Source organism: Trichomycterus rosablanca, chromosome 1 (genome assembly GCF_030014385.1).
Source record: "Trichomycterus rosablanca isolate fTriRos1 chromosome 1, fTriRos1.hap1, whole genome shotgun sequence".
NCBI classification, from domain to species: Eukaryota; Metazoa; Chordata; class Actinopteri; order Siluriformes; family Trichomycteridae; genus Trichomycterus; species Trichomycterus rosablanca.
Window position 1 is genome coordinate 35,773,702 of NC_085988.1, and position 25,025 is coordinate 35,798,726.

At 40.0% G+C, this 25,025-nt stretch overlaps 1 protein-coding gene across 1 annotated transcript in view; it reads left to right on the top strand.

The window, feature by feature from the left end:
* Positions 1-25,025, top strand: part of tln2b (talin 2b) — a 265,448-nt gene that overhangs the window by 182,299 nt on the left and 58,124 nt on the right. The window contains exons 23-31 of the mRNA XM_062991879.1: positions 2,344-2,457; positions 2,625-2,738; positions 5,999-6,133; positions 7,871-7,999; positions 8,129-8,231; positions 9,398-9,606; positions 10,892-11,011; positions 12,756-12,953; positions 23,364-23,503. Of these exons, the coding sequence (XP_062847949.1) occupies positions 2,344-2,457; positions 2,625-2,738; positions 5,999-6,133; positions 7,871-7,999; positions 8,129-8,231; positions 9,398-9,606; positions 10,892-11,011; positions 12,756-12,953; positions 23,364-23,503 (1,262 nt within the window). The remainder of the gene's footprint in view (positions 1-2,343; positions 2,458-2,624; positions 2,739-5,998; positions 6,134-7,870; positions 8,000-8,128; positions 8,232-9,397; positions 9,607-10,891; positions 11,012-12,755; positions 12,954-23,363; positions 23,504-25,025) is intronic.

Genomic DNA, 25,025 nt, shown 5'->3' on the forward strand with positions numbered 1-25,025 from the left:
ACCACTAAATAATGTACACAGACGGCTCCAGAGCGAAAACACATGTGGGCACAGCTTTTGTAACTACTGGCCACCAACACAGCATCTGTTTACCAGAACGCAGCTCCATCTTCACTGCAGAAGCTCAGTCCATGTTCTTTGCCACTGATTTCATACATACTATAAATCCTGTCTACAAACCATGGCATCTCTATAAACAGACCACCACATCATTTCTAAAATTCTTACAAAAGTTGAAAATCTGAATGACCAAAATTACAATATAATCATATGTTTAGGTCCTGGTCACTGCAGACTCCCAGGAGATGAGATGGCATTTAGACTGGCAAGGAACTCAACGGTAAAAGAAAATACCAGCTGATATATCCCATTTTCAGATGCCTTTCTCACCATAAAAACATACTTACAATGAATGGCAAGAAGAATGGAACAGCCAAACTGCATAGGGAATGGGGAAAAAACATTATTCAGCCCCCTCCCAAACCAAATGGACCAGTCCATCTCCACCAGATGTTGTTTTGGCAGGAGATTACATACCAACCTACCAAACATGCAGCTCACCACTCACTATAAAGCACATCCAAATTGCCTATCCTACAAATAGACCCGCAATACAAATGTATTACAAAGAAGAGAACAAAATTGTCCAAGACTGTGTTTGATATAACCTTGTGAACTGATGAATTTTGTGTAAGCAGTAACTATCTGTTCTGTCATGAATGTAACCCAAGTGTAAAACATGATGTTAAAATCCTAATAAACAAACAAACAAAGAAGAGAACCTGAAAGACATCTTCTACAACAGGGGTTTTCAATCTTTTTGGACATCCCTTCCATGTGCTGACATTAAACTTCACTGTTATCCCTATTTTTAAGTTTTGATAGCCAATGGTCCTTTTTTCAGACTGAGCTGGATAACATTAGACGTGTGTGGTCAGCGATACTTATCAAATATGCCTCCTGTGGGTGAAAAATAAATTGCTTTAGTTTTAGAAGTAAAAAATCTTGTAATGTCATGACCCACATGTTAAAAACCCCTGTTCCAGAAGCATCCATCTAAGAAAATCTTGTACTTCCTAAAACACCCTACTTTGAATCACCTATTATGGTCATGGCAGCAATATAAATAAAGTATCTAAGACCTGCGTTGTAAATGCCAACAAGAGCATGCCATAAAATGGACCATTAGAGCCTAAAATGGCAATAAACCATAAATAAATTGAAATTGTGACATCAGTTGTAGAAGCAGTAGTGTTTGAAGTGGGGTTTAAAGTCTTTGTTTACTTGCTGGCCACTATTATTACAGTAAATCACACATGGAAGTTTGTTTGCATCATCCAAGTTAAAGAGAAATTGATGTTATCTCTCTTTAGTTGAACACACGGCTAAAATGTACTACAGATTCACTAACGTGATGAGACTTCCTTTTAAATGGACATTGATTTTCATTTCAAATGGACTGAATTTTGCATACGGCGGCACGGTGGCTTGGTGGATATCACTGTCACCTCACAGCAAGAAGGTCCTAGGTTCGATCCCCACGCGGGGCGGTCCAGGTCCTTTCTGTGCGGAGTTTGCATGTTCTTCCCGTGTCTGCGTGGGTTTCCTCCGGGAGCTCCGGTTTCCTCCCACAGTCCAAAAACATGCAGTCAGGTTAATTGGAGACACTGAATTGCCCTATAGGTGAATGGGTGTGTGTATGTGTGTCTGCCCTGCGATGTACTGCCGCCCCATCCAGGGTCTTACTGGGCCTTGCACCCATTGAAAAGCTGGGATAGGCTCCAGCACCCACGGCGACCCTAATTGGATAAGCGGTTAAGAGAGTGAGTGAGTGAGTGAGTGAGTGAATTTTGCATATGTGAAAGCCTTGATCTACCTTGTAATAGTACAATTAGAGACTAAAGCTTTTCCCCCCATCCCCCAACAACACTGCTGCATCTGATACACTTGTACCAGCACAGCACCCACATAAACCTTTCCTGTCATGAATGTAACTCACAAGAGTAAACACGGCATTAAAAGATAGATAGATAGACGTACCAGCACAACAGCTATTGTGTATCTGTTGTGCTAGAAAAGGTTCACAACAGAATTCAACAGTGGTAGGCGGTCTTGTTTTTATTTCTTTTCTATTGACAGAGGAGGATTATTACGTTTTGCATGTCAACAGATGTGTGACTGAAAAGAATTGTATACTTTCAAAGTGCACCTGTATGGAGGATGTACCTTTTTAAAATGGCAAATAAATGTAGGTACAAGAGAGATGGACATTTCTAGAAATTGATAGTTGGGTAAACACTAAAATGTATTTACATTGTTTCTGTATTTTTCTCTTGGGGTTAGATTGCTGCCAAACAGGCAGCAGCAGCAGCAACTCAGACCATCGCAGCTGTTCAGAATGCTGCTGCTTCTAACAAGAACACAGCCTTCCAGCAGCAGCTTGTGCACAGCTGTAAGGTACTGTTCCTGAGATTTTGACTTAATTCATTACCCTAAGCATGCTCATTATTAGTATTCATTATTGCATCTAATTGATTAGTTCATGCATTAGGTATTGAACAGTAAGCTGCTCACGTTTGTTTTAGCTGGCGTGTGTGTGTGTGTATGTGTGTGTGTTAATGAAGGCTGTTGCAGACCACATCCCTCAGTTGGTGCAAGGCATGAGAAGTAGCCAGGCCCAGCCGGAGGATCTAAGTGCCCAGCTGGCCCTTATCATTGCCAGCCAGAGTTTTCTGCAGGTGTTGCACACACACATTCAACACATTCATTTCCACATGTGGGGAAAAGAGTAAAAACCTGTTTATGAAAGATTACTCACAATGAAAGTAGTTGTGAAGTAGTTGTCAAGAGATTTAACCTTTTTATGCCTTCATATAAAAGACTTTGTTTTGTTTTAACAGTTTATGATGTCTGTCCTAGAATTGATAGAAAATTTGATTACTTGCATCTGACTTATAATGGAAGTCTTATGTGCACATGTTACAACTTTACGTGTGTAAAACTTCTCTGACCCCTTCTATTTTTCTCAGACTTTTCTACACATTCTATTTTGCATTATAACCATAGTCATGTGGTTCTCATTTGGCACATGGACACCTCAAAATCTTACAAAAATGTCAGTGACAAAAAATACTGTTTACTCTATTTCTCCAGTGTTTAAAAGTTGGATAAAACACTTTAAAACAGCTTCAGTAACAAATTATCTTATATGCCAGTTTCCATTCCAAAAGCTTTATTGGAAATGTGAGCCACTGCCTTTTTCGAACATGCAGTGTCACTAAGCAGATTAAAGTGCATGGAATTGGGTGCTCACAACCCCCAACTGTACCTACTACCTTACAAGGGCTGCACGGTTGCTCAGTGGGTAGCACTGTTGCCTCATAGCAAGAAGGTCCTGGGTTCGATCCCCAGGTGGGGTGGTCCAGGTCCTTTCTGTGTGGAGTTTGCATGTTCTCCCCGTGTCTGCGTGGGTTTCCTCCGGGAGCTCTGGTTTCCTCCCACTGTCCAAAGACATGCAAGTGAGGTGAATTGAAGATACAGAATTGTCCATGACTGTGTTTGGTGTTAAAACTTGTGAACTGATGAACCTTGTGTAATGAGTAACTACAGTTTCTGTCATGAATGTAACCAAATTGTAAAACATGACAAAGTCCTAATAAAATAAACAAAAACGTACTTACAAATGTCAATAGATGATCTAAAAGTATTCTTATTGCTTTTTAAGAAAAGACAAGATCAGACAAGGTCATTTCTCACACACAAATAGCAAGCTAATATTCTCTTGGTCTTCCGGATTATGGTTTGTTAGGACTCAGATTTAAGACTTTCAGATTACATGGTTGACTTTTTTACAATAGTGCCAGTTTAGAAGCCCTTGTTTCAGTCCTTCATTCCTTCATGTAAATTGGTTTTGTATTAAATGGGTTTACGGAAAAAAGCAAAGAGAACAGTAGCTTCTTGTTTTTTATGCTAGCACATTAAAACCAAGCCATTTTTTGTTGTAATTAAACATTATAAATACAGTAGGCATTAGGTTGTCTTTAAATCAGGGGGTGGGAAACCTCATCTGCAAAGAGCTGGTGTGGCTGCAAGAGCTTCCCTGATTCCACGTATTTAATCTAGTAGGGCAGGCTTCTGCTGATCAAGTGTACTCAGCTAGACCTATTGACTAAACAGTTAAAATCAGCAGTCCTTTATTAAAAAAAAACAATTAACAAGCATTTATTTAAAATACCCTGATCAGCCATAACATTAAAACCACCTCCTTGTTTCTACACTCACTGTCCATTTCATCAGCTCTACTGACCATATAGGAGCACTTTGTAGTTCTACAATTACTGACTGTAGTAACAATCTACTTCTCTGCTTGCTTTGTTAACCCGCTTTCATGCTGTTCTTTAATGGTCAGGACTCTCACAGGACCACTACAGAGTAGGTATTATTTGGTGTGTGGATCATTCTCAGCACTGCAGTGACACTGACATGGTGGTGGTGTGTTAGTGTGTGTTGTGCTGGTATGATTGAATAAGACACATAAATGCTGATGGAGTTTTTAAACACCTCACTGTCACTGCTGGACTGAGAATAGTCCACCAACCAAAAAATATCCAGCCAACAGCGCCCCGTTGGCAGCGTCCTGTGACCACTGATGAAGGTCTAGAAGATGACCAACTCAAACAGCAGCAATAGATGATCGATCGTCTCTGACTTTACATCTACAAGGTGGACCAACTAGGTAGGAGTGTCTAATAGAGTGGACAGTGAGTGGACACGGTATTTAAAAACTCCAGCAGCGCTCCTGTGTCTGATCCACTCATACCAGCACAACACACACTAACACACCACCACCATGTCAGTGTCACTGCAGTGCTGAGAATGAGCCACCACCTAAATAATACCTACTCTGTAGTGGTGCTGTGGGGGTCCTGACCATTGAAGAACAGAGTAAAAGCAGGCTTTAGAGAAACAGATGGACTACAGTCAGTAATTGTAGAACTACAAAGTGCTCCTATATGGTAAGTGGAGCTGATAAAATGGACAGTGAGTGTAGAAACAAGGAGGTGGTTTTAATGTTATGGCTGATTGGTTAAGTGATTAAACACTCTCTTTTCATTTTCATGTGGTACTGTCAGACAGCTAGAGTTTATTGTACTCAAGGTTGCATGACATTTGCAACCTGGGTCAGTGCAGTGGCTTAATAATGTGAGAATTAATTAAAGCAAAAACATCAATGCTTATGGACCATATTGTGTACACTGTGCATCTATACTCACTTGTTATAAAATAAATAAAGGCTGATGCTAATCACTTTTTAGTTCCTATAATACCTTTATGTTTTAAACAGTTGGTCCTTGATTTCTATTTTAGCTAGTTAGTTCATTGTTTTATTAGTTTCACTTGTTGTTTTCTGGTTTACCTGATTCATTTTATTAGCTTGTTTTAATTTGTCTTACTAAAATGCAATCTAACACGCCGTACCCAGGTGGCGCAGCGGGATATTCCACCAGCACAGAGTTTCTGAACTCCTCGGTTCGAAACTCGGTGATGCCACCAATCGACTGGGCACCATCTGGTGGGCATAATTGGCAGTGCCTGCAGCAGATACTAATTGGCCACCGTATCTGCAGGGTGGGGGCCGGACTATGTGTGGGTGGGATCTTCATACGCTGTGTAAGGCCCCTGATTGGCGGAAGAGACGCCTGTGCAGAATGCAGGGACAAGAAGAGGAGGGCTGTGCACTTGTCGGAAGAGGCGTGTACAGTGATGTGCTCTCCTTGGATGCAATCTGGTATCTCTCAGCAGCGAAAGACAGAATTCAGTGCGCTAAATCAGGAGGAAAATGGGGAGAAAATGCATTTAAAAAAACTAATAAAATAAAATACAATCTAACATTATAAAAGAATTATATGCATTTTAGGATGTTGTCTTGAACCCTTAACATTTTATAAAATAAAAACAATGACTCACTTTGGTTTTGTTTTGTCATGTTGTCTTTAAGCCTGGTGGAAAGATGGTGACTTCAGCCAAATCAACTGTTCCCACAGTAACTGACCAGGCAGCAGCTATGCAACTGGGACAATGTGCAAAGAACCTGGCCACGTGCCTGGCAGAGCTCCGGACAGCTGCACAGAAGGTAGATGTAATATCTCAGCACTCACGGCCACACAGTCGTTAATATTTAATTACTATCCTGTTCAACTACAGTGCTGTGAAAAAGTATTCTCTTTTTGATTGCTTTTGTCAGAAGTAAGCTGGCTATTGAATATATTTGCATAATCCAGTGTGAGTTTTGTTTAAAATGTATTTTAATTTCTCAATTCATATGACCAAACAAAAAGGAAAAGATGTAGGACAGCAATTATAATTTCAGATTTGTGTGTGTGTGTGTGTGTGTGTGTGTGTGTGTGTGTGTGTGTGTGTGTGTGTGTGTGTGTGTGTGTGTGTGTGTGTGATTCATACGGAATGATTTTGAACCCTACAATTTGTCTGCTGACTCTAGCAGAGCCAATTACTGAGATTTGTTGCTGATCCATATCCTGCATAATTTGCATAACATTGAGAAAATCTCAGTTTGATATTGCTCATCACTCCATCTCTGAGACACTTGCTGCTGTTGATTAAACTGTGGCTTCGTGCCTGCTTGTAAATAAATTAAAAATAAATGGGTAAGGCTCTTGGATTTTATCCTACCTCAGTAAGAGCCATTATCTTAAAATGTCTTAAAATATCTGTTTAAAAAGTTTTAGCAAGTCATCCAGTTGGTCACAAAAGATTTAAAGAAAGTTTTAAGAACTGCAGACTCTTCATGCATTAGGTCAGTCAAGGTCAGTGTTCATGTCTGCGTAATACAAATGAGACAAAAATGGGATTAATGAGAGGGTAGCAGGATGGGGATGACCATCACCTCTTATTAGGCTAATGAAATGTGATCAATTAATAAAAATTGGAAGTGTAAAAGGATTTAGGCAAGTTACATTATATCACAATTTTCATCATGGGTATGTAAGGCCTATGAGACAAAGCAATTTCATTATGTTATGCATAGGGCCCTACTAAATTCACGGAAAAATGTGCATTAAATTACACTCGTAAATTGAATGATAGTATAAATGGAAGCTACAATACACAGCACAGCTTACCTTATTGGATACGTAAAGTCATATCCGTGTTTTGACACAACCCCAATTCAAAATTTGATTGGCTTACAATTAAGTTGAATTTGAAATACAATGAAGTTCATCAGCCAAAATGGTATATGGTTTTTTTTCTCAGTGAAATAAAACTTAAATAAAAATAAAGATAAAATCAGACATATTTAAAAGTCACAGATTTTTATTATTGCACTTTTCTGTAAGGTTTTTGGGAAATGGGATTTGCAAATGAATTAAAGTGAAGATGATTACCAAATATTGCAGTTTCAAAATATGTAATAACAAAGGCAAGCAGAAATAAAGTAATTACCACTTTACACCAATTTACATAAATATCAGTAAATCACTCAACAACAGGGTTTGCTAAAGATGCTTAAAAGGCCTCTGTCTTGACCGAGGTACATGAAATAATAATGATTTTTCATGGTTATGCTCATTTGCTCAATGGTTGAAATCCTTTAGCAGCCACCACTTAACCTGATAATCTATTGTACTTACAAAGATCCAACACTTCCAGAGATCCAGCACTGACCACACACTGTTCTTGTTAAAAGTTTAAGAGTGTTATTATCACTTATCACGTATATGGTCTTAATATATGTGTAGCACCACTTACATGGTTAGTTAGTATGTTATAACAAAACCTAGATTATGTTTTGAAATGTAATAGGATGTATCACATGTAAGGGCTGCTCTGTGCTTGTTTTGTCCTGTTTTAGGCTCATGAAGCATGTGGGCCTCTGGAGATCGATTCAGCTCTTAACACGGTTCTAACACTAAAGAACGAACTGCAGGATGCCAAGATGGCCACACTTGATGGTCAACTCAAACCACTACCAGGAGACTCGGTCAGTGTGTGTGGGAGTAAGATAAAAAACTGAGAGTACAGGACGTAGTCTGAGTACAGGCTGCAGTTCTGTATGATGCTGTTAGTGCTTAGGGGCTAAATGTAACTGCTGTATGTATTGTTTGTGTAGTTGGAGAAATGTGCTCAGGATCTGGGAAGCACTTCTAAAGCAGTGGGTTCATCCATGGCACAACTGCTGACCTGTGCCGCCCAGGGCAATCAACATTATACTGGTACGAAAAGCTTCAGTTTATACTTTATTTTATGTGATACTTTTTTATTAAAGTATTAAACTATAATTATTATTTTATTTAATTATGAAATTATAAGTATTATTTTATTTAAGTATTAAATTATATTATTATTTTATTTAAGTATTAAATTATAAATATTTTTTATTTAAGTATTAAATTATAAGTATTATTTTATTTAAGTATTAAATTATAATTATTTTTTATTTAAGTATTAAATTATAAGTATTGTTTTATTTAAGTATTAAACTATAATTATTATTTTATTTAAGTATTAAATTATAATTATTATTGTATTTAAGTATTAAATTATCACTACTTTATTTTATTTAAGTATTAAATTATTACTATTTTATTGAAGTAATAAATTATAATTTTTATTTTATTTAATTATTAAATTATAAGTATTATTTTATTTAAGTATTAAATTATTACTACTTTATTTTATTTAAGTATTAAATTATTACCACTTTGTTTTATTTAAGTATTAAATTTTAATTATTATTTTATTTAAGTATTAAATTATAAGTATTATTTTATTTAAGTATTAAATTATTACTATTTTATATAATTTAAAAATTCCCCATATTATATTATTAATTCATCTTTTTTTCCAATTTCACTTGTTAGTATTAGTTGCAAAAATAAATACAGCTACATTGTTACCAAAATAGGCAAAGCATGTTACTAATAATGCATATTAGAAAGCCTTTAATTTGAATTAATTATTCATTTGTTTTTTTTCTCTGAGGTAATATTTGTAGATTTCACATAGTTTAAATTGTGCTCTGAATTTATTATATATAAATTTTTATTTAAGTGATTTTTATTTTATAAATGTATTCTACATTTTTTTATTTTCTTAAGTGATATGAAATGTCACAAAAATGTCACAATAAAGTTCTTAAACGTTAACTTATTCACACAATTCTGAATGTTTATGGGAGCTGAGAGAAAACCAAAGTATCTGTTCATTCTGATAATGTTCTTCCAAGCCTCTGCATTCCAAACTGCCACTCAGAGTGAACTGGATATTATACGGCATTATGAAGATTGAAATAGCGCAGGGTGGGATTCTCAGTGCTTGTGGTTTAGTGCTACCACAATAAGGAGCGTTTAATGTAATTATTGAATTGATGTGTGTTCAGGTGTAGCGGCGAGGGAGACGGCCCAGGCTCTGCGCACTCTGGCCCAGGCTGCACGCGGAGTGGCTGCGTGTACAGTGGAGAGACAATCTGCAGCAGCCATGTTAGACTCAGCCAGTCACGTGATGGAGGGCTCGACCATGTTGATCCATGAAGCTCAGCAGGCTCTGGTTTGCCCTGGTGATGCAGAGAGCCAACAGAGACTAGCGCAGGTCAGTGTGCAATCTAAAAATGTATTTAGGGCAAGAGAATGCACACTTTCATGCCTTAGAGCTTGAGCAGGTGATTAAAAAGGCTTTGTTCCAAATCGCATCCTACCATACTAAATAGTGTGTCTTACTTGTATACAAACAATTGTCTAGTTACACAACACGTAGAACATAGAATGTGTTTCCAGACGCAGGAAATCAGTTGCATGCTCCATAAACAACGCCTGCCTGGATTTGCATGCCATTTACTATCTTATAGGGAAAGTTAAGATTCCCTGTCAAATTCTGTTTACTCCTTGAAATAAAAATAAGTTCTAGTCATATCCAATTACCCGATTGCATTATGCTTCCTCTCTATTGATGTTGACCTCCACTCTGACTGAGGAGAGCCGTGACTAACACACGCCCCCTCCGACATGTGAGCAGTAGCTGACTGCATCTTTTCACCTGCATGAGGCAAGTTTACATGTGGTATGGAGAGACACACCCTGATCACATGATCTCTCGTCTCTGTGCGGGCTCCATCAATTATCTGCATCAGTGATTAGGAACCCTGGTCTGGCTTTCCCTGTGTAAACAACAGCCAATCGTTGTCCATGTAGCCACCCAGCCTGCCAGATGGCAGAGCTGAGATTTAAAATGATGTGTTCGAAATCTCAGCTCTGGTGTGTTAGTGTGGTTTACCGCTGCACCACTTGAGTGGCAGGTGGGTGAATCTTGACTGCTTCGTCAGTCTGTCCAGGATTGCATCTCTATTCACAGTGAATTCCTAGGTGAAACTAAGTGGTTGAAAGTTTTTAGAGTAAGCTACATTATTATGGTTTTCCGTTGCTGGTCACATTGTTTTGGTCCTCTTCTGTCCTTATTCTTTTTTTCATTCAGGTATACTAAAGAGCAAAGGTGATATTTTAGCAAATTCCACTTATTTTTGTTATTCTACTGCCTCTTGCATACTTTTACCTTAAAGAAGAAGTTAGAAAGTAGCATGTCATTATGTTCTGTTAACCAGGTTGTTCTCTGTTGTGTGCTCTGTGCTCTGAGGCCTGGCTTTTTGGAAGGATGCAATATTTCTCCTGATTTGCCGAGGGACCTTTGGGAGATAAACATATGGCTTGGCATATGTATCTGACACCGGCATAAATTACAAAACACGGATCATTCCTCTTTGCTACAGGGCTAATTAACATTTTAGAATCTTCTTCCTAGGACATAATGTTGTTACGATGCAATGTTGCATTGTCTGAACAGTAATGATCTGTGCGTGTGTGTTTGTTTGTATATGTTTCAGGTAGCAAAGGCTGTCTCACACTCTCTGAATAATTGTGTGAACTGTTTGCCGGGACAGAAAGATGTGGACATGGCTCTGAGGAGTATAGGAGAAGCCAGCAAGAAACTTCTGGTGGAAAATGTGAGTCTTCTTTGTTTTGCTTTTAGGGACTTGGGCTCATTTGTTATCAGTGAAAGCTCATTAGCTTACTTTAATGACTTCCCCATGTCAAACACTCCGAAAATTGTCCAGAAGGAAGTCAAGGGGCTGTTATTACTTTTTAGAAGTTATAAAGCCCCTTGTGCATGGCAAAATGACTTTTTCTTTGCCTAGCATGATTAAGAATTAACTTCAAGCTAAACATTATTCGCCTGTCGACCTAGCACCTAACCTACACAGCCTGTTTGATAGTACAGACAAAGTAAACCATGTAATAGAAGCATGTTATAGGTTCACACCTTATGTGGAAATAAATCTGTGTTGAATAGATCAGCATCACATGTTTACAGCATAAATAATGTTGATACACCGGCGTCGAGATTCTGAACTCCTCGGTTCGAAACCCAGTGTTGCCACCGGTCGGCTGGGCGCCATCTGGCGGGCATAATTGGCAGTGCCTGGAGCAGATACTAATTGGCCGCCGTATCTGCAGGGTGAGGACCGGACTAGGTGTGGGTGGGTGGGTCTTTATACGCTGTGTAAGGACCCTGATTGGCGGAAGAGACGCCTGTGCAGAATGCAGGGGCGAGAAGAGGAGGGCTGTGCAGGTGTCGGAAGAGGCGTGTACAGCGACGTGCTCTCCTCGGATGCAATCTGGTAACTCTCAGCAGCGGAAGACAAATTGAGTGCACTAAATCTGGAGGAAAATAGGGAGAAAATGATAAAAAGTATCAGTACATATACAATACCGAGCCAGCATTTTAGGGCACTATTAGCCTTGATAGCAGTACATGGATTTCTTTATTATAAAATAAAATACAGGGGTAAGTAAAGTCATTTTTAATCATTTAAATTGTTATATTATGATAAGATTTTACACCTACCATACAAATGAATGTAAGTTATTTGGATTTACGTTTTACTCATGTATACAGACTGATGACTTATTTATTTATTCATTAAGATTTTAACGTCATGTTTTATACACTTTGGTTACATTCATGACAGGACAGGTAGTTACAGGTTACACAAGATTCATCAGTATAAGTTTTTTGAAGGTGTCAAACACAGTCATGGACAATTTTGGATCTCCAGTTCACCTCACTTGCATGTCTTTGGACTGTGGGAGGAAACCAGAGCTCATGGGGAAACCCACGCAGACACGGGGAGAACATGCAAACTCCACACAGAAAGGACCCAGGCCACTCCACCTGGGAATTAAACACAGGACCTTCTTGCTGTGAGGCGACAGTGCTAACCACTGAGCCACCGTGCCACTACAAGCTGATGATAAAAAACACAAGTGCATCAGTTTGGAAAAGCTCATACTTGGACGTAAATTTGACAGGTTCTGTCCAGCACAGCCATTGTGGTTGGAAAGTTTGGTCAAGACTGGATTGCATTTGTTAAAAAATAGAACTTAAACATGTTCACTGCCACTACTTTATTATTCAGGTGCTTCAAAGCTTAGTAGATGCAGTGGAGAATGAGCATTGAGAATCATTTGCACAATGGATTGTGTCCTAAAGCTCAAAAAGCTTTTTTTCAGGTCATCAAAATAATCACTTTTGCCTGGCCTGACGTGTTTTGAAATTCAGCTTGATGATGTTTCGACTCCTAGACAGTATTTAGTTTAAATCAGACGTGATTTGGCATAGACGCTGTTTTTGTTCCTTCTTTTTCTCCATTCTCATTAAGAAGCATTAATCCTCTCCTGTTTCTACAGTTGCCTCCATGCTCCAAGTCGTTTCAAGAGGCTCAGACGGACCTGAACCACACGGCTGCCGAGTTGAACCACTCGGCCGGGGAGGTGGTGCACTCATCCCGCGGTACCAGCAGCCAGCTTGCTGTAGCCTCTGGCAAGTTCAGCCAAGACTTTGACGAGTTCCTGGATGCTGGCATCGAGATGGCTGGCCACACTCAGGTACCTGCCAGACAGTGCTTAGTAGCGCATTGATCAGTTTTCACCTGTCAGAGGGTTGGTAAGCTCAGACTGCACAGCTGGATTTCATGCTGTAATCAATTCTAAAGACCATTTATTATTTAAAAATGATCATAAAAGCCTGTAATGGTTTAGAAGGATAACAAAATTGTGCAGTCGTATTTTATTGTGTTCATTTCTGATTTGCTGACACCTCCAATTTCATTGGGGATACAAATTCCCCCAAACTGCCAGTGTGGTACACACTCATTGTTCTAGAAACACAACACAAACTGTAGTCCATCTGTTTCTCTACCTGCCTTTTTTGCCTGTTTTCACCCTGTTCTTCAATGGTCAGGACCCCCACAGGACCACCACAAAGTAGGTATTATTTGGGTGGTGGATAATTCTTAGCACTGCAGTGACACTGACATGGTGGTGGTGTGTTAGTGTGTGTTGTGCTGGTATGAGTGGATCAGACACAGCAGCGCTGCTGGAGTTTTTAAATATCGTGTCCACTCACTGTCCACTCTATTAGACACTCCCACCTACTTGGTTCACCTTGTAGATGTAAAGTCAGAGACGGTCGCACATCTATTGCTGCTGTTTCATCTTCTAGACCTTCATCAGAGGTCACAGGGTGCTGCCCACGGGGCGCTGTTGGCTGGATATTTTTGGTTGGTGGACTATTCTCAGTCCAGCAGTTACAGTAAGGTGTTTAAAAACTCCAGCAACGCTGCTGTGTCTGATCCACTCATACCAGCACAACACAGTGCTGAAAATGATCCACCACCCAAATAATACCTACTCTGTGGTGGTCCTGGGAGAGTCCTGACCATTGAAGAACACCATAAAAGGGGCTAACAAAGCATGTAGAGAAACAGATGGACTACAGTCAGTAATTGTAGGACTACAAAGTGTTTCTATATGGTAAGTGGAGCTGATAAAATGAACAGTGAGTGTAGAAACAAGGAGGTGGTTTTAATGTTATGGCTGATAGGTGTATAACATACTAAAAAATAATGGAAATAAAGACTAGGAAAATAATAATAGTAGTACTAGTAGTAGTAATAATAATAATAAGAAGAAGACAAATTTACCTACATATAAGCAGAATGTGATGGGCCACACTATTATACACACAGTAAACAACAACCCAACCAATGTTTTAAAAAATCCTGAGAAAGCTTTTATTCATAGAAAGCTGTTTGTCATATTTTTTATGTATCTTTTATAACAATGTTTTATGGAGTATTTCTAGTTTTTTTTTATATACAGTGGGGCCAAAAAATTATTTAGTCAGCCACTGATTGTGCAAGTTCTCCTACTTAGAAAGATGAGAGGTCTGTAATTTTCATCATAGGTACACTTCAACTATGAGAGACAAAATGAGAAAAAAAAAAATCCAGGAAATCACATTGTAGGATTTTTAAAGAATTTATTTGTAAATTATGGTGGAAAATAAGTATTTGGTCAATAACAAAAGTTCAACTCAATACTTTGTAACATAACCTTTGTTGGAAATGACAGAGGTCAAACGTTTCCTGTAAGTCTTCACCAGGTTTGCACACACTGTAGCTGGTATTTTGGCCCATTCCTCCATGCAGATCTCCTCTAGAGCAGTGATGTTTTGGGGCTGTCGCTGGGCAACACGGACTTTCAACTCCCTCCACAAATTTTCTATGGGGTTGAGGTCTGGAGACTGGCTAGGCCACTCCAGGACCTTGAAATGCTTTTTACGGAGCCATTCCTTCCTTGCCCGAGCGGTGTGTTTGGGATCATTGTCATGCTGGAAGACCCAGCCACGTTCCATCTTCAATGCTCTCACTGATGGAAGGAGGTTTTGGCTTAAAATCTCACGATACATGGTCCCGTTCATTCTTCCCTTAACACGGATCAGTCGTCCTGTCCCCTTTGCAGAAAAAACAGCCCCAAAGCATGATGTTTCCACCCCCATGCTTCACAGTAGGTATGGTGTTCTTGGGATGCAACTCACCATTCTTCTTCCTCCAAACACGACGAGTTGAGTTTTTACCAAAAAGTTCCATTTTGGTTTCATCTGACCACATGATATTCTCCCAATCCTTTACTGGATCATCCATATGCTCTCTGGCAAACTTCAGACGGGCTTGGACATGTACTGGCTTAAGCAGGGGGACAGGCCTGGCACTGCAGGATTTGAGTCCCTCTCGGCGTAGTGTGTTACTGATGGTAGCCTTTGTTACTTTGGTCCCAGCTCTCTGCAGGTCATTCATCAGGTCCCTCCGTGTAGCTCTGGGATTTTTGCTCACCGTTCTCATGATAATTTTGACTCCACGGGATGAGATGTTGTGTGGGGCCCCAGATCGAGGGAGATTATCAATGGTCTTGTATGTCTTCCATTTTCTTACAATTGCTCCCACAGTTGATTTATTCACACCAACCTGCTTGCCTATTGTAGATTCACTCCTCCCAGCCTGGTGCAGGTCTACAATTTTCTTCCTGGCGTCCTTCGACAGCTCTTTGGTCTTGGCCATGGTTGAGTTTGGAGTCTGACTGTTTGAGGCTGTGGACAGGTGTCTTTTATACAGATAACGAGGTCAAACAGGTGCCATTAATACAGGTAACGAGTGGAGGACAGAAGAGCTTCTTAAAGAAGAAGTTACAGGTCTGTGAGAGCCAGAAATCTTGCTTGTTTGTGGGTGACCAAATACTTATTTTCCACCATAATTTACAAATAAATTCTTTAAAAATCCTACAATGTGATTTCCTGGATTTTTTTTTCTCATTTTGTCTCTCATAGTTAAAGTGTACCTATGATGAAAATTACAGACCTCTCTCATCTTTCTAAGTAGGAGAACTTGCACAATCAGTGGCTGACTAAATACTTTTTAGCCCCACTGTAGGTTTGTCTGCATTAATCAACTTTGCCGTTGTGATCCCATTTGCTAGTACACATCTGCCCCTTAAGAGACGAATACATGAATTGTTTGACTAAAGAGGATTTATACATTCATTATTAAACCTTAACACTTTAGCCCAAAAGGGAACTACCATTGGGTAGTCTCACAGTAAGTAAGTAATGTTGTATGCATAATTTTTGACTCAGCTATTTGAGTAGCAAAACAGCTCTCCATTTAAATGATAAAAAACAAATGTCAGCTGCTGGATGCAAAATATAGATCAGAAATATCTTCAAACTAAGAAAATCTCTCGAGCTGAAAGTTACATTAGCCAGTTTTGAAAGGTCTTTGATTCACATATTAATTAGACGTCCTCGTTTAATTCATTTAGACAACTGAATGTACTCAGGAGCGGTGAAACCACTCCGTCAATGAAAGCGCTGATGATGTTCTCGTTCTGCTTATTTTACTCATTAATCTGGGGAGATGGGTTGGGGAAGGTGGGTGATTGTGCATGACTTGCCTAATAAGTTGAAGTAAAGGATGAAAAGAGAGGAGAGGACTGGCAGCGTGGTGGAGGTTTTAGCAGCAGATATCGACTGCTACTTCTGCCCATTCCAGATAATAGACCATTTTGTTTCAAGCACTACCATATGGTACCAGTTTAAATGGTCATTTTGTTTTAAAATGTGTAATGAACATGCAGGAGTGCATCTGTGTAGTAGTTTTTTGGCTTTTCATGGATTTGTTGTGATCTACAGTTTCTCACAGAGCAGATGGTGTTGGTTAAGGTATTTTAAGAACATCTCTGTAGATAGTGTGGAAGTTGCAAGGTTAACTGCATTTATGTTATAATGGGGATCTTCTCATTTAAATTTTTAGAACAACAACTAATTGAAAGGGGCTTTTTCATGGACAGTCAAATTATTTTTATACACTAATTTTATTTTATGAAAACCATGTGTGTAGTAATGCTGTTGCCTTTTTAAGTAAGCAGATTTTTGGTTGTGGCTGAGCTTCAAGTTTGAGAAGTGAAATTTAGAACTGCCTGTTGTTTTCTGGACCTGATGCATTTAGCCAAGTTAAACACAGTCCCTAATATTTTGGAGCTTATTAGAAGTAATAATAATAGGCCGTTCAGGTGGCGCAGCGGTTAAAACACATGCTGGAACCAGAGCTGGGATCTCGAATACATCATATCGAATCTCAGCTCTGTCTATCAGCTGAGGCTGAGCGGCCACATGAATAACGATTGGCCTGTTGTTCAGATGGGTGGGACTAAGCCGGATGGGGTCTTTCTCTCTCATAACTGGTGCAACTATGACCTCTGCTTGCTGATTGATGGCGCCTGCACAGAGATGAGAAAAAGAGTGCTCTTAGGGTGTGTCTCTCTGTACACAACGCTAAGCTGCACTGCACTCGTCAAAGTGTAGGTGATAAGATGCATACGGCATGCTGCCCATGTGTCAGAGCGGGCGTGAGTTAGCTTCGTTCTCCTCAATCAGAGCAGGGATCGGCATTGGTGAAGAGGAAGCATGATGATTAAAAAAATAAAAAATAAAAATTATATATATATATATACAGTGTATCACAAAAGTGAGTACACCCCTCACATTTCTGCAAATATTTCATTGTATCTTTTCATGGGACAACACTATAGACATGAAACTTGGATATAACTTAGAGTAGTCAGTGTACAACTTGTATAGCAGTGTAGATTTACTGTCTTCTGAAAATAACTCAACACACAGCCATTAATGTCTAAATAGCTGGCAACATAAGTGAGTACACCCCACAGTGAACATGTCCAAATTGTGCCCAAATGTGTCGTTGTCCCTCCCTGGTGTCATGTGTCAAGGTCCCAGGTGTAAATGGGGAGCAGGGCTGTTAAATTTGGTGTTTTGGGTACAATTCTCTCATACTGGCCACTGGATATTCAACATGGCACCTCATGGCAAAGAACTCTCTGAGGATGTGAGAAATAGAATTGTTGCTCTCCACAAAGATGGCCTGGGCTATAAGAAGATTGCTAACACCCTGAAACTGAGCTACAGCATGGTGGCCAAGGTCATACAGCGGTTTTCCAGGACAGGTTCCACTCGGAACAGGCTTAGCCAGGGTCGACCAAAGAAGTTGAGTCCACGTGTTCGGCGTCATATCCAGAGGTTGGCTTTAAAAAATAGACACATGAGTGCTGCCAGCATTGCTGCAGAGGTTGAAGACGTGGGAGGTCAGCCTGTCAGTGCTCAGACCATACGCCGCACACTGCATCAACTCGGTCTGCATGGTCGTCATCCCAGAAGGAAGCTGACGCGTAAGAAAGCGCGCAAACAGTTTGCTGAAGACAAGCAGTCCAAGAACATGGATTACTGGAATGCCCTGTGGTCTGACGAGACCAAGATAAACTTGTTTGGCTCAGATGGTGTCCAGCATGTGTGGCGGCGCCCTGGTGAGAAGTACCAAGACAACTGTATCTTGCCTACAGTCAAGCATGGTGGTGGTAGCATCATGGTCTTGGGCTGCATGAGTGTTGCTGGCACTGGGGAGCTGCAGTTCATTGAGGGAAACATAAATTCCAACATGTACTGTGACATTCTGAAACAGAGCATGATCCCCTCCCTTCGAAAACTGGGCCTCATGGCAGTTTTCCAACACGATAACGACCCCAAACACAACCTCCAAGATGACAACTGCCTTGCTGAGGAAGCTGAAGGTAAAGGTGATGGACTAAACCCAATTGAGCACCTGTGGCGCATCCTCAAGTGGAAGGTGGAGGAGTTCAAGGTGTCTAACATCCACTAGCTCCGTGATGTCATCATGGAGGAGTGGAAGAGGATTCCAGTAGCAACCTGTGCAGCTCTGGTGAATTCCATGCCCAGGAGGGTTAAGGCAGTGCTGGATAATAATGGTGGTCACACAAAATATTGACACTTTGGGCACAATTTGGACATGTTCACTGTGGGGTGTACTCACTTATGTTGCCAGCCATTTAGACATTAATGGCTGTGTGTTGAGTTATTTTCAGAAGACAGTAAATCTATACTGCTATACAAGTTGTACACTGACTACTCTAAGTTATATCCAAGTTTTAGTTCTATAGTGTTGTCCCATGAAAAGATATAATAAAATATTTGCAGAAATGTGAAGGGTGTACTCACTTTTGTGATACACTGTATATATATACTGTATATATACTGTATATATACAGTGTATCACAAAAGTGAGTACACCCCTCACATTTCTGCAAATATTTCATTATATCTTTTTATGGGACAACACTATAGACATGAAACTTGGATATAACTTAGAGTAGTCAGTGTACAGCTTGTATAGCAGTGTAGATTTACTGTCTTCTGAAAATAACTCAACACACAGCCATTAATGTCTAAATAGCTGGCAACATAAGTGAGTACACCCCACAGTGAACATGTCCAAATTGTGCCCAAATGTGTCGTTGTCCCTCCCTGGTGTCATGTGTCAAGGTCCCAGGTGTAAATGGGGAGCAGGGCTGTTAAATTTGGTGTTTTGGGTACAATTCTCTCATACTGGCCACTGGATATTCAACAAGGCACCTCATGGCAAAGAACTCTCCGAGGATGTGAGAAATAGAATTGTTGCTCTCCACAAAGATGGCCTGGGCTATAAGAAGATTGCTAACACCCTGAAACTGAGCTACAGCATGGTGGCCAAGGTCATACAGCGGTTTTCCAGGACAGGTTCCACTCGGAACAGGCTTCGCCAGGGTCGACCAAAGAAGTTGAGTCCACGTGTTCGGCGTCATATCCAGAGGTTGGCTTTAAAAAATAGACACATGAGTGCTGCCAGCATTGCTGCAGAGGTTGAAGACGTGGGAGGTCAGCCTGTCAGTGCTCAGACCATACGCCGCACACTGCATCAACTCGGTCTGCATGGTCGTCATCCCAGAAGGAAGCTGACGCACAAGAAAGCCCGCAAACAGTTTGCTGAAGACAAGCAGTCCAAGAACATGGATTACTGGAATGCCCTGTGGTCTGACGAGACCAAGATAAACTTGTTTGGCTCAGATGGTGTCCAGCATGTGTGGCGGCGCCCTGGTGAGAAGTACCAAGACAACTGTATCTTGCCTACAGTCAAGCATGGTGGTGGTAGCATCATGGTCTTGGGCTGCATGAGTGTTGCTGGCACTGGGGAGCTGCAGTTCATTGAGGGAAACATGAATTCCAACATGTACTGTGACATTCTGAAACAGAGCATGATCCCCTCCCTTCGAAAACTGGGCCTCATGGCAGTTTTCCAACAGGATAACGACCCCAAACACAACCTCCAAGATGACAACTGCCTTGCTGAGGAAGCTGAAGGTAAAGGTGATGGACTAAACCCAATTGAGCACCTGTGGCGCATCCTCAAGTGGAAAGTGGAGGAGTTCAAGGTGTCTAACATCCACCAGCTCCGTGATGTCATCATGGAGGAGTGGAAGAGGATTCCAGTGCAGCTCTGGTGAATTCCATGCCCAGGAGGGTTAAGGCAGTGCTGGATAATAATGGTGGTCACACAAAATATTGACACTTTGGGCACAATTTGGACATGTTCACTGTGGGGTGTACTCATTTATGTTGCAGCTATTTAGACATTAATGGCTGTGTGTTGAGTTATTTTCAGAAGACAGTAAATCTACACTGCTATACAAGTTGTACACTGACTACTCTAAGTTATATCCAAGTTTTATTTCTATAGTGTTGTCCCATGAAAAGATATAATAAAATATTTGCAGAAATGTGAGGGGTGTACTCACTTTTGTGATACACTGTATATATATATACAGTCCCTGACAGAAGTTCTGTCGCTTATCCATGTTGTGGAAACAAAAGCTTATAACCTGACTTTAAATTCATCCATTGGTTTTAGAAATGACTCATATGAAAGCTGAAACCCTCCCAAATGAGGTTTAATTTACGAAAATAAATTTGCTTCACTGCAGAAATATTGATCATTTAATGAACACAGAAAGGTCAGATTTTGGCAAGACAAAAGTTTTGTCGCCTTGTCATATAATGCACCCAATCCTAGTTTACAGCCTCACCTGTGCTCACTAATTGATCAGTTAATTAGTGGGTGTGTATAAAAAGAACCCCAGCACCCCAGACCTTCACTTGAACTGCAACTTCACCTCTGACAACATGCCAAAAATCCACCCTGCGACCAAAGCCTTGATTATCAAGAGGCTGAAGACCAGATCCACTGCAGAGGTGGCTGGCACCTTTAATGTGTCTCAGCGTCAAGTACAAAGAATTAAAAAAAGATTTGAAGAGACTGGAGATGTTTTTGACAAGCCCAGGTCCGGCAGACCCCGCAAGACAACTGCTAAGGAGGAACGTTTGTTGGTTAGAAAATCCAAAGCCAGCCCCTCTTCCACTGCAGCAGAGCTCCACCAGGCCTGGTCACCTCAAGTCCCTGTGTCAACTAGAACAGTTTGTAGGATTCTGTCTCGAAATGGCCTCCATGGTCGAATCAGTGCCCAGAAGCCAGCACTAAACAAAAGGCAATTAAAAAACCGTGTGGCATTTGCCAAGGCCCACAGCCTGCTAAACGGATGGACGCTGGAAAAGTGGCAGAAGGTGGATTTCTCAGATGAATCTTCAGTTGAATTACACCACAGCCGCCGCAAATACTGCAGGAGACCTACTGGAGCCCGTATGGATCCAAGTTTGGTGGTGGAAAGATCATGGTCTGGGGTTACATTCAGTATGGGGGTGTGCGAAACATTTGCAAGGTGGAAGGCAATATCAATAGCCTAAAATATCAAGAAGTATTAGCTACCTCTTACATTCCCAATCATAAAAGGGGTCAAATTTTGCAGCAGGATGGTGCTCCATCTCATACATCCATCTCTACATCAAAGTTCCTCAAGGCGAAGAAGATCAAGGTGCTCCAGGACTGGCCAGCACAGTCACCAGACATGAACATCATTGAGCATGTTTGGGGTAGGATGAAAGAGGAAGCTTGGAAGACAAAACCAAAGAATGTAAGACTGCATTCTTTGCTATTCCTGATAACTTCATCAATAAATTGTATGAATCATTGTCGAACCACATGGATGCAGTCCTTAAAGCTCATGGAAGTCACACAAAATATTAAATATGGCTCTAATAGCACCACAACTTCATTCACCAATGTTATGAAACATATCTTTGTATTTGAAGTAAATTATTTGTTTGATTTTCACATTACTTTCTGTGGGCGACAAAACTTTTGTCTTGCCAAAATCTGACCTTTCTGTGTTCATTAAATGATCAATATTTCTGCAGTGAAGCAAATTTATTTTCGTAAATTAAACCTCATTTGGGAGGGTTTCAGCTTTCATATGAGTCATTTCTAAAACCAATGGATGAATTTAAAGTCAGGTTATAAGCTTTTGTTTCCACAACATGGATAAGCGACAGAACTTCTGTCAGGGACTGTATATATATATATATATATATATTTATATATATATTTATATATATATATATAAAGAAGTAATAATAATAATAATTATAATAATAGTAATTGTAGTAGTAGTAATTTTAATGATAATAATACTCATAGTAGTAGTAATAATAATAATTCAGTTGTTATTGTAATTGTTGCTTTGTTAAAATTAAATTGTAAAGGTTATATGTATTTAATTAGATTTTATAATTTAGTTTTATAATTCTATAATGTTTTATGTTTCCATCACAGAGAGGACAAAAAGATAAAAAGTAATCATGGTTATTATTGGATAAGAAATTTTTTTTTTATTTTTAACAATAAAACTGTGTGGTCCATGTACAAAAACAAGATTTTCAAAAACAAATGACTTCACTTTTCTACATAGTCACCTTCCGATGCATTTTTCCCAGCGTGGTACCAACTTTTTAATGCCATCAGCAAAAAGTGTTTTTGGTTGAGTGTGTAGCCACTGATGCACTGCTGCTTTCAGATCATCATCACATGAAAATCTTCTTCCCTTTAAAGCTTCTTTGAGCGGTCCAAAAAAAGGTGGAAATCAGATGGCACTAAATCCGGACTATAAGCTCTCTCTCAGTCTCTCAGACATGACCAATTACTACTACTACCGCCCTCACTGTTTCCAACCAAAATATAAAAGTGCTGAAACCTTTTGAAGATTTCTCGTATATACATAAAATTATTCTGTTGTTATTGCACCACCACTTGTTGTTTGTCCACTAGAGGAATTGTTAAACATGTTCTAAATACAGATAGTCATAATACAATGACCTACTTAATCTGCTGAATATGACTTTATCCAACTGTTAAACTGTAAATGAATACAGTTCTTCATACAGTTTTAAGGTTTTGTGGTATCTGTGAATGTTCAGATCCACATGACTCCACTGGAAAACAGAAAAATTTACAAAACCTTTTACACATTGTATTTTGTATTTTGTATTCAAATGTCTCTGAAGTACATACTTTAGTGGTAATACAGCTGATAAGTAATACATATTTTACATATGTGCTAAATAATGGTGGAACATGTTTTCTATGTTTTTGCCTTACATCTTTACAGTCCAAAGATGACCAGATGCAGGTGATAGGCAACCTAAAGAACATCTCCATGGCCTCCAGCAAGCTGCTACTTGCAGCAAAGTCTCTATCAGTGGATCCTGGTGCTGCTAATGCCAAGAATCTTCTTGCAGCTGCTGCAAGGTAGGTAGATTGCACTTGCCGACCGTGTGAGTGGCCATTATAAGCTGCTTAGCTTAGGGCAGGAGCCAGCGAGTGTAAAAGGGGGCATAAATTGCCAGACTTGCATGCAAGGCCTTAAGATTGGAGCTGCAGAGGGAGAAATTGGAAACGATGAATGTGCTTCAACTGAAGAACCGAGTAAAGCGCATCGGCCCATCTCAGTGAATGAAAGTGTGGAGTATGTGCAGCTGAAAGACGGATGAGGCAAGCAGATGCGCCTCTGGGCTTTGAGCATGATTGATTTGTCTCTGCTTAATTATGCAGATGGATGATGGACGCACACCCACAAAAGCACACACGTGAAAACTCTTTTTTCTTACAAGATTACAGGTGTTATTACAGCTTCAGCTGTGTTTAAGATACAAGGTATAGTTAGATGTGTAATTCTTCAGTGATAGACTTTAGGGAACGTGGTCATTTAAAGTCTCAATGTCAGTAAATGACTGAGTGATGCAGTTGTCAGGCACTTAGCAGGCACAATTGATCATATCCGAGTCCTTACTGAGGCTGTATGTGGAATCATCTCCTTTCTGCTACAACAATGACTCTGCAAGTCTGGTGAAGAACTATATGGAGCATACCTTCTCAAAGTTGATGTGTTAGAAGCAGGAAAAATGAACAAGCGTGAGGATTTGAGCGAGTTTGACAAGGGCCAAATTGTGATGGCTAGACGACTGGGTGAGAGTATCTCCAAAACTGCAGCTCTTGTTGCTTGCTCACGATCTGCAGTGGTCAGAATCTATCAAAAGTAGTCCAAGGAAGGAACAGTGGTAAACCGGCGACAGGGTCATGGGCGGCCAAGGCTCATTGATGCACGTGGGGAGCGAAGGCTGGCCCATGTGGTCCGATCCATGGAGGCCCCACCTCGCAACTTTCTTGGAGTTAAAGGCTCTGCTGCTAACATCTTGGTGCCAGATACCACAGAACACAGCTCTACTCTATGCTAGAGTCCACTTCTAGGGATGTAGTAATGGTACAGTTTTATTGTATATATTTGGTAGCTAGTTTATCATATTGTGGATTGATAAACAAGTTTTTTTTTCAACTTCATGCCGTTTTACTGTTTGTGGTTTACTTACACCTTATGGGCAGGACACCTCCATGGCCCAAGCATTTAATTTACTTTTATTTATTGGAGAATCTGACTTAATGTGGCTAAAGCCAGGTAATTCCAAAGTTTGCAAGAACTCTTTCTTATGCATTTCAATGCTCAAAGAAAAATCATATTTCTTTAGTGGCTCTTGGCTCTGCAGTTGAAAGGAAATATAATAATGTAACTATCATTCAGCTAATCATGAATTGTCTCTATTGTCAAAGAGCTTTACCACTAGCACAGGCATTTAGGTGTTCCAAAGGAGAAAGTTTTGGGTGTGTTGACACGCTCCGTTTATGATTTTGAGTTTCAAAGCAGCTAGCTTTAGCTAACATGCAAAGTCACTTACTATACCTTTAAACATGAGTAAGTCTTATATGTATTACATCA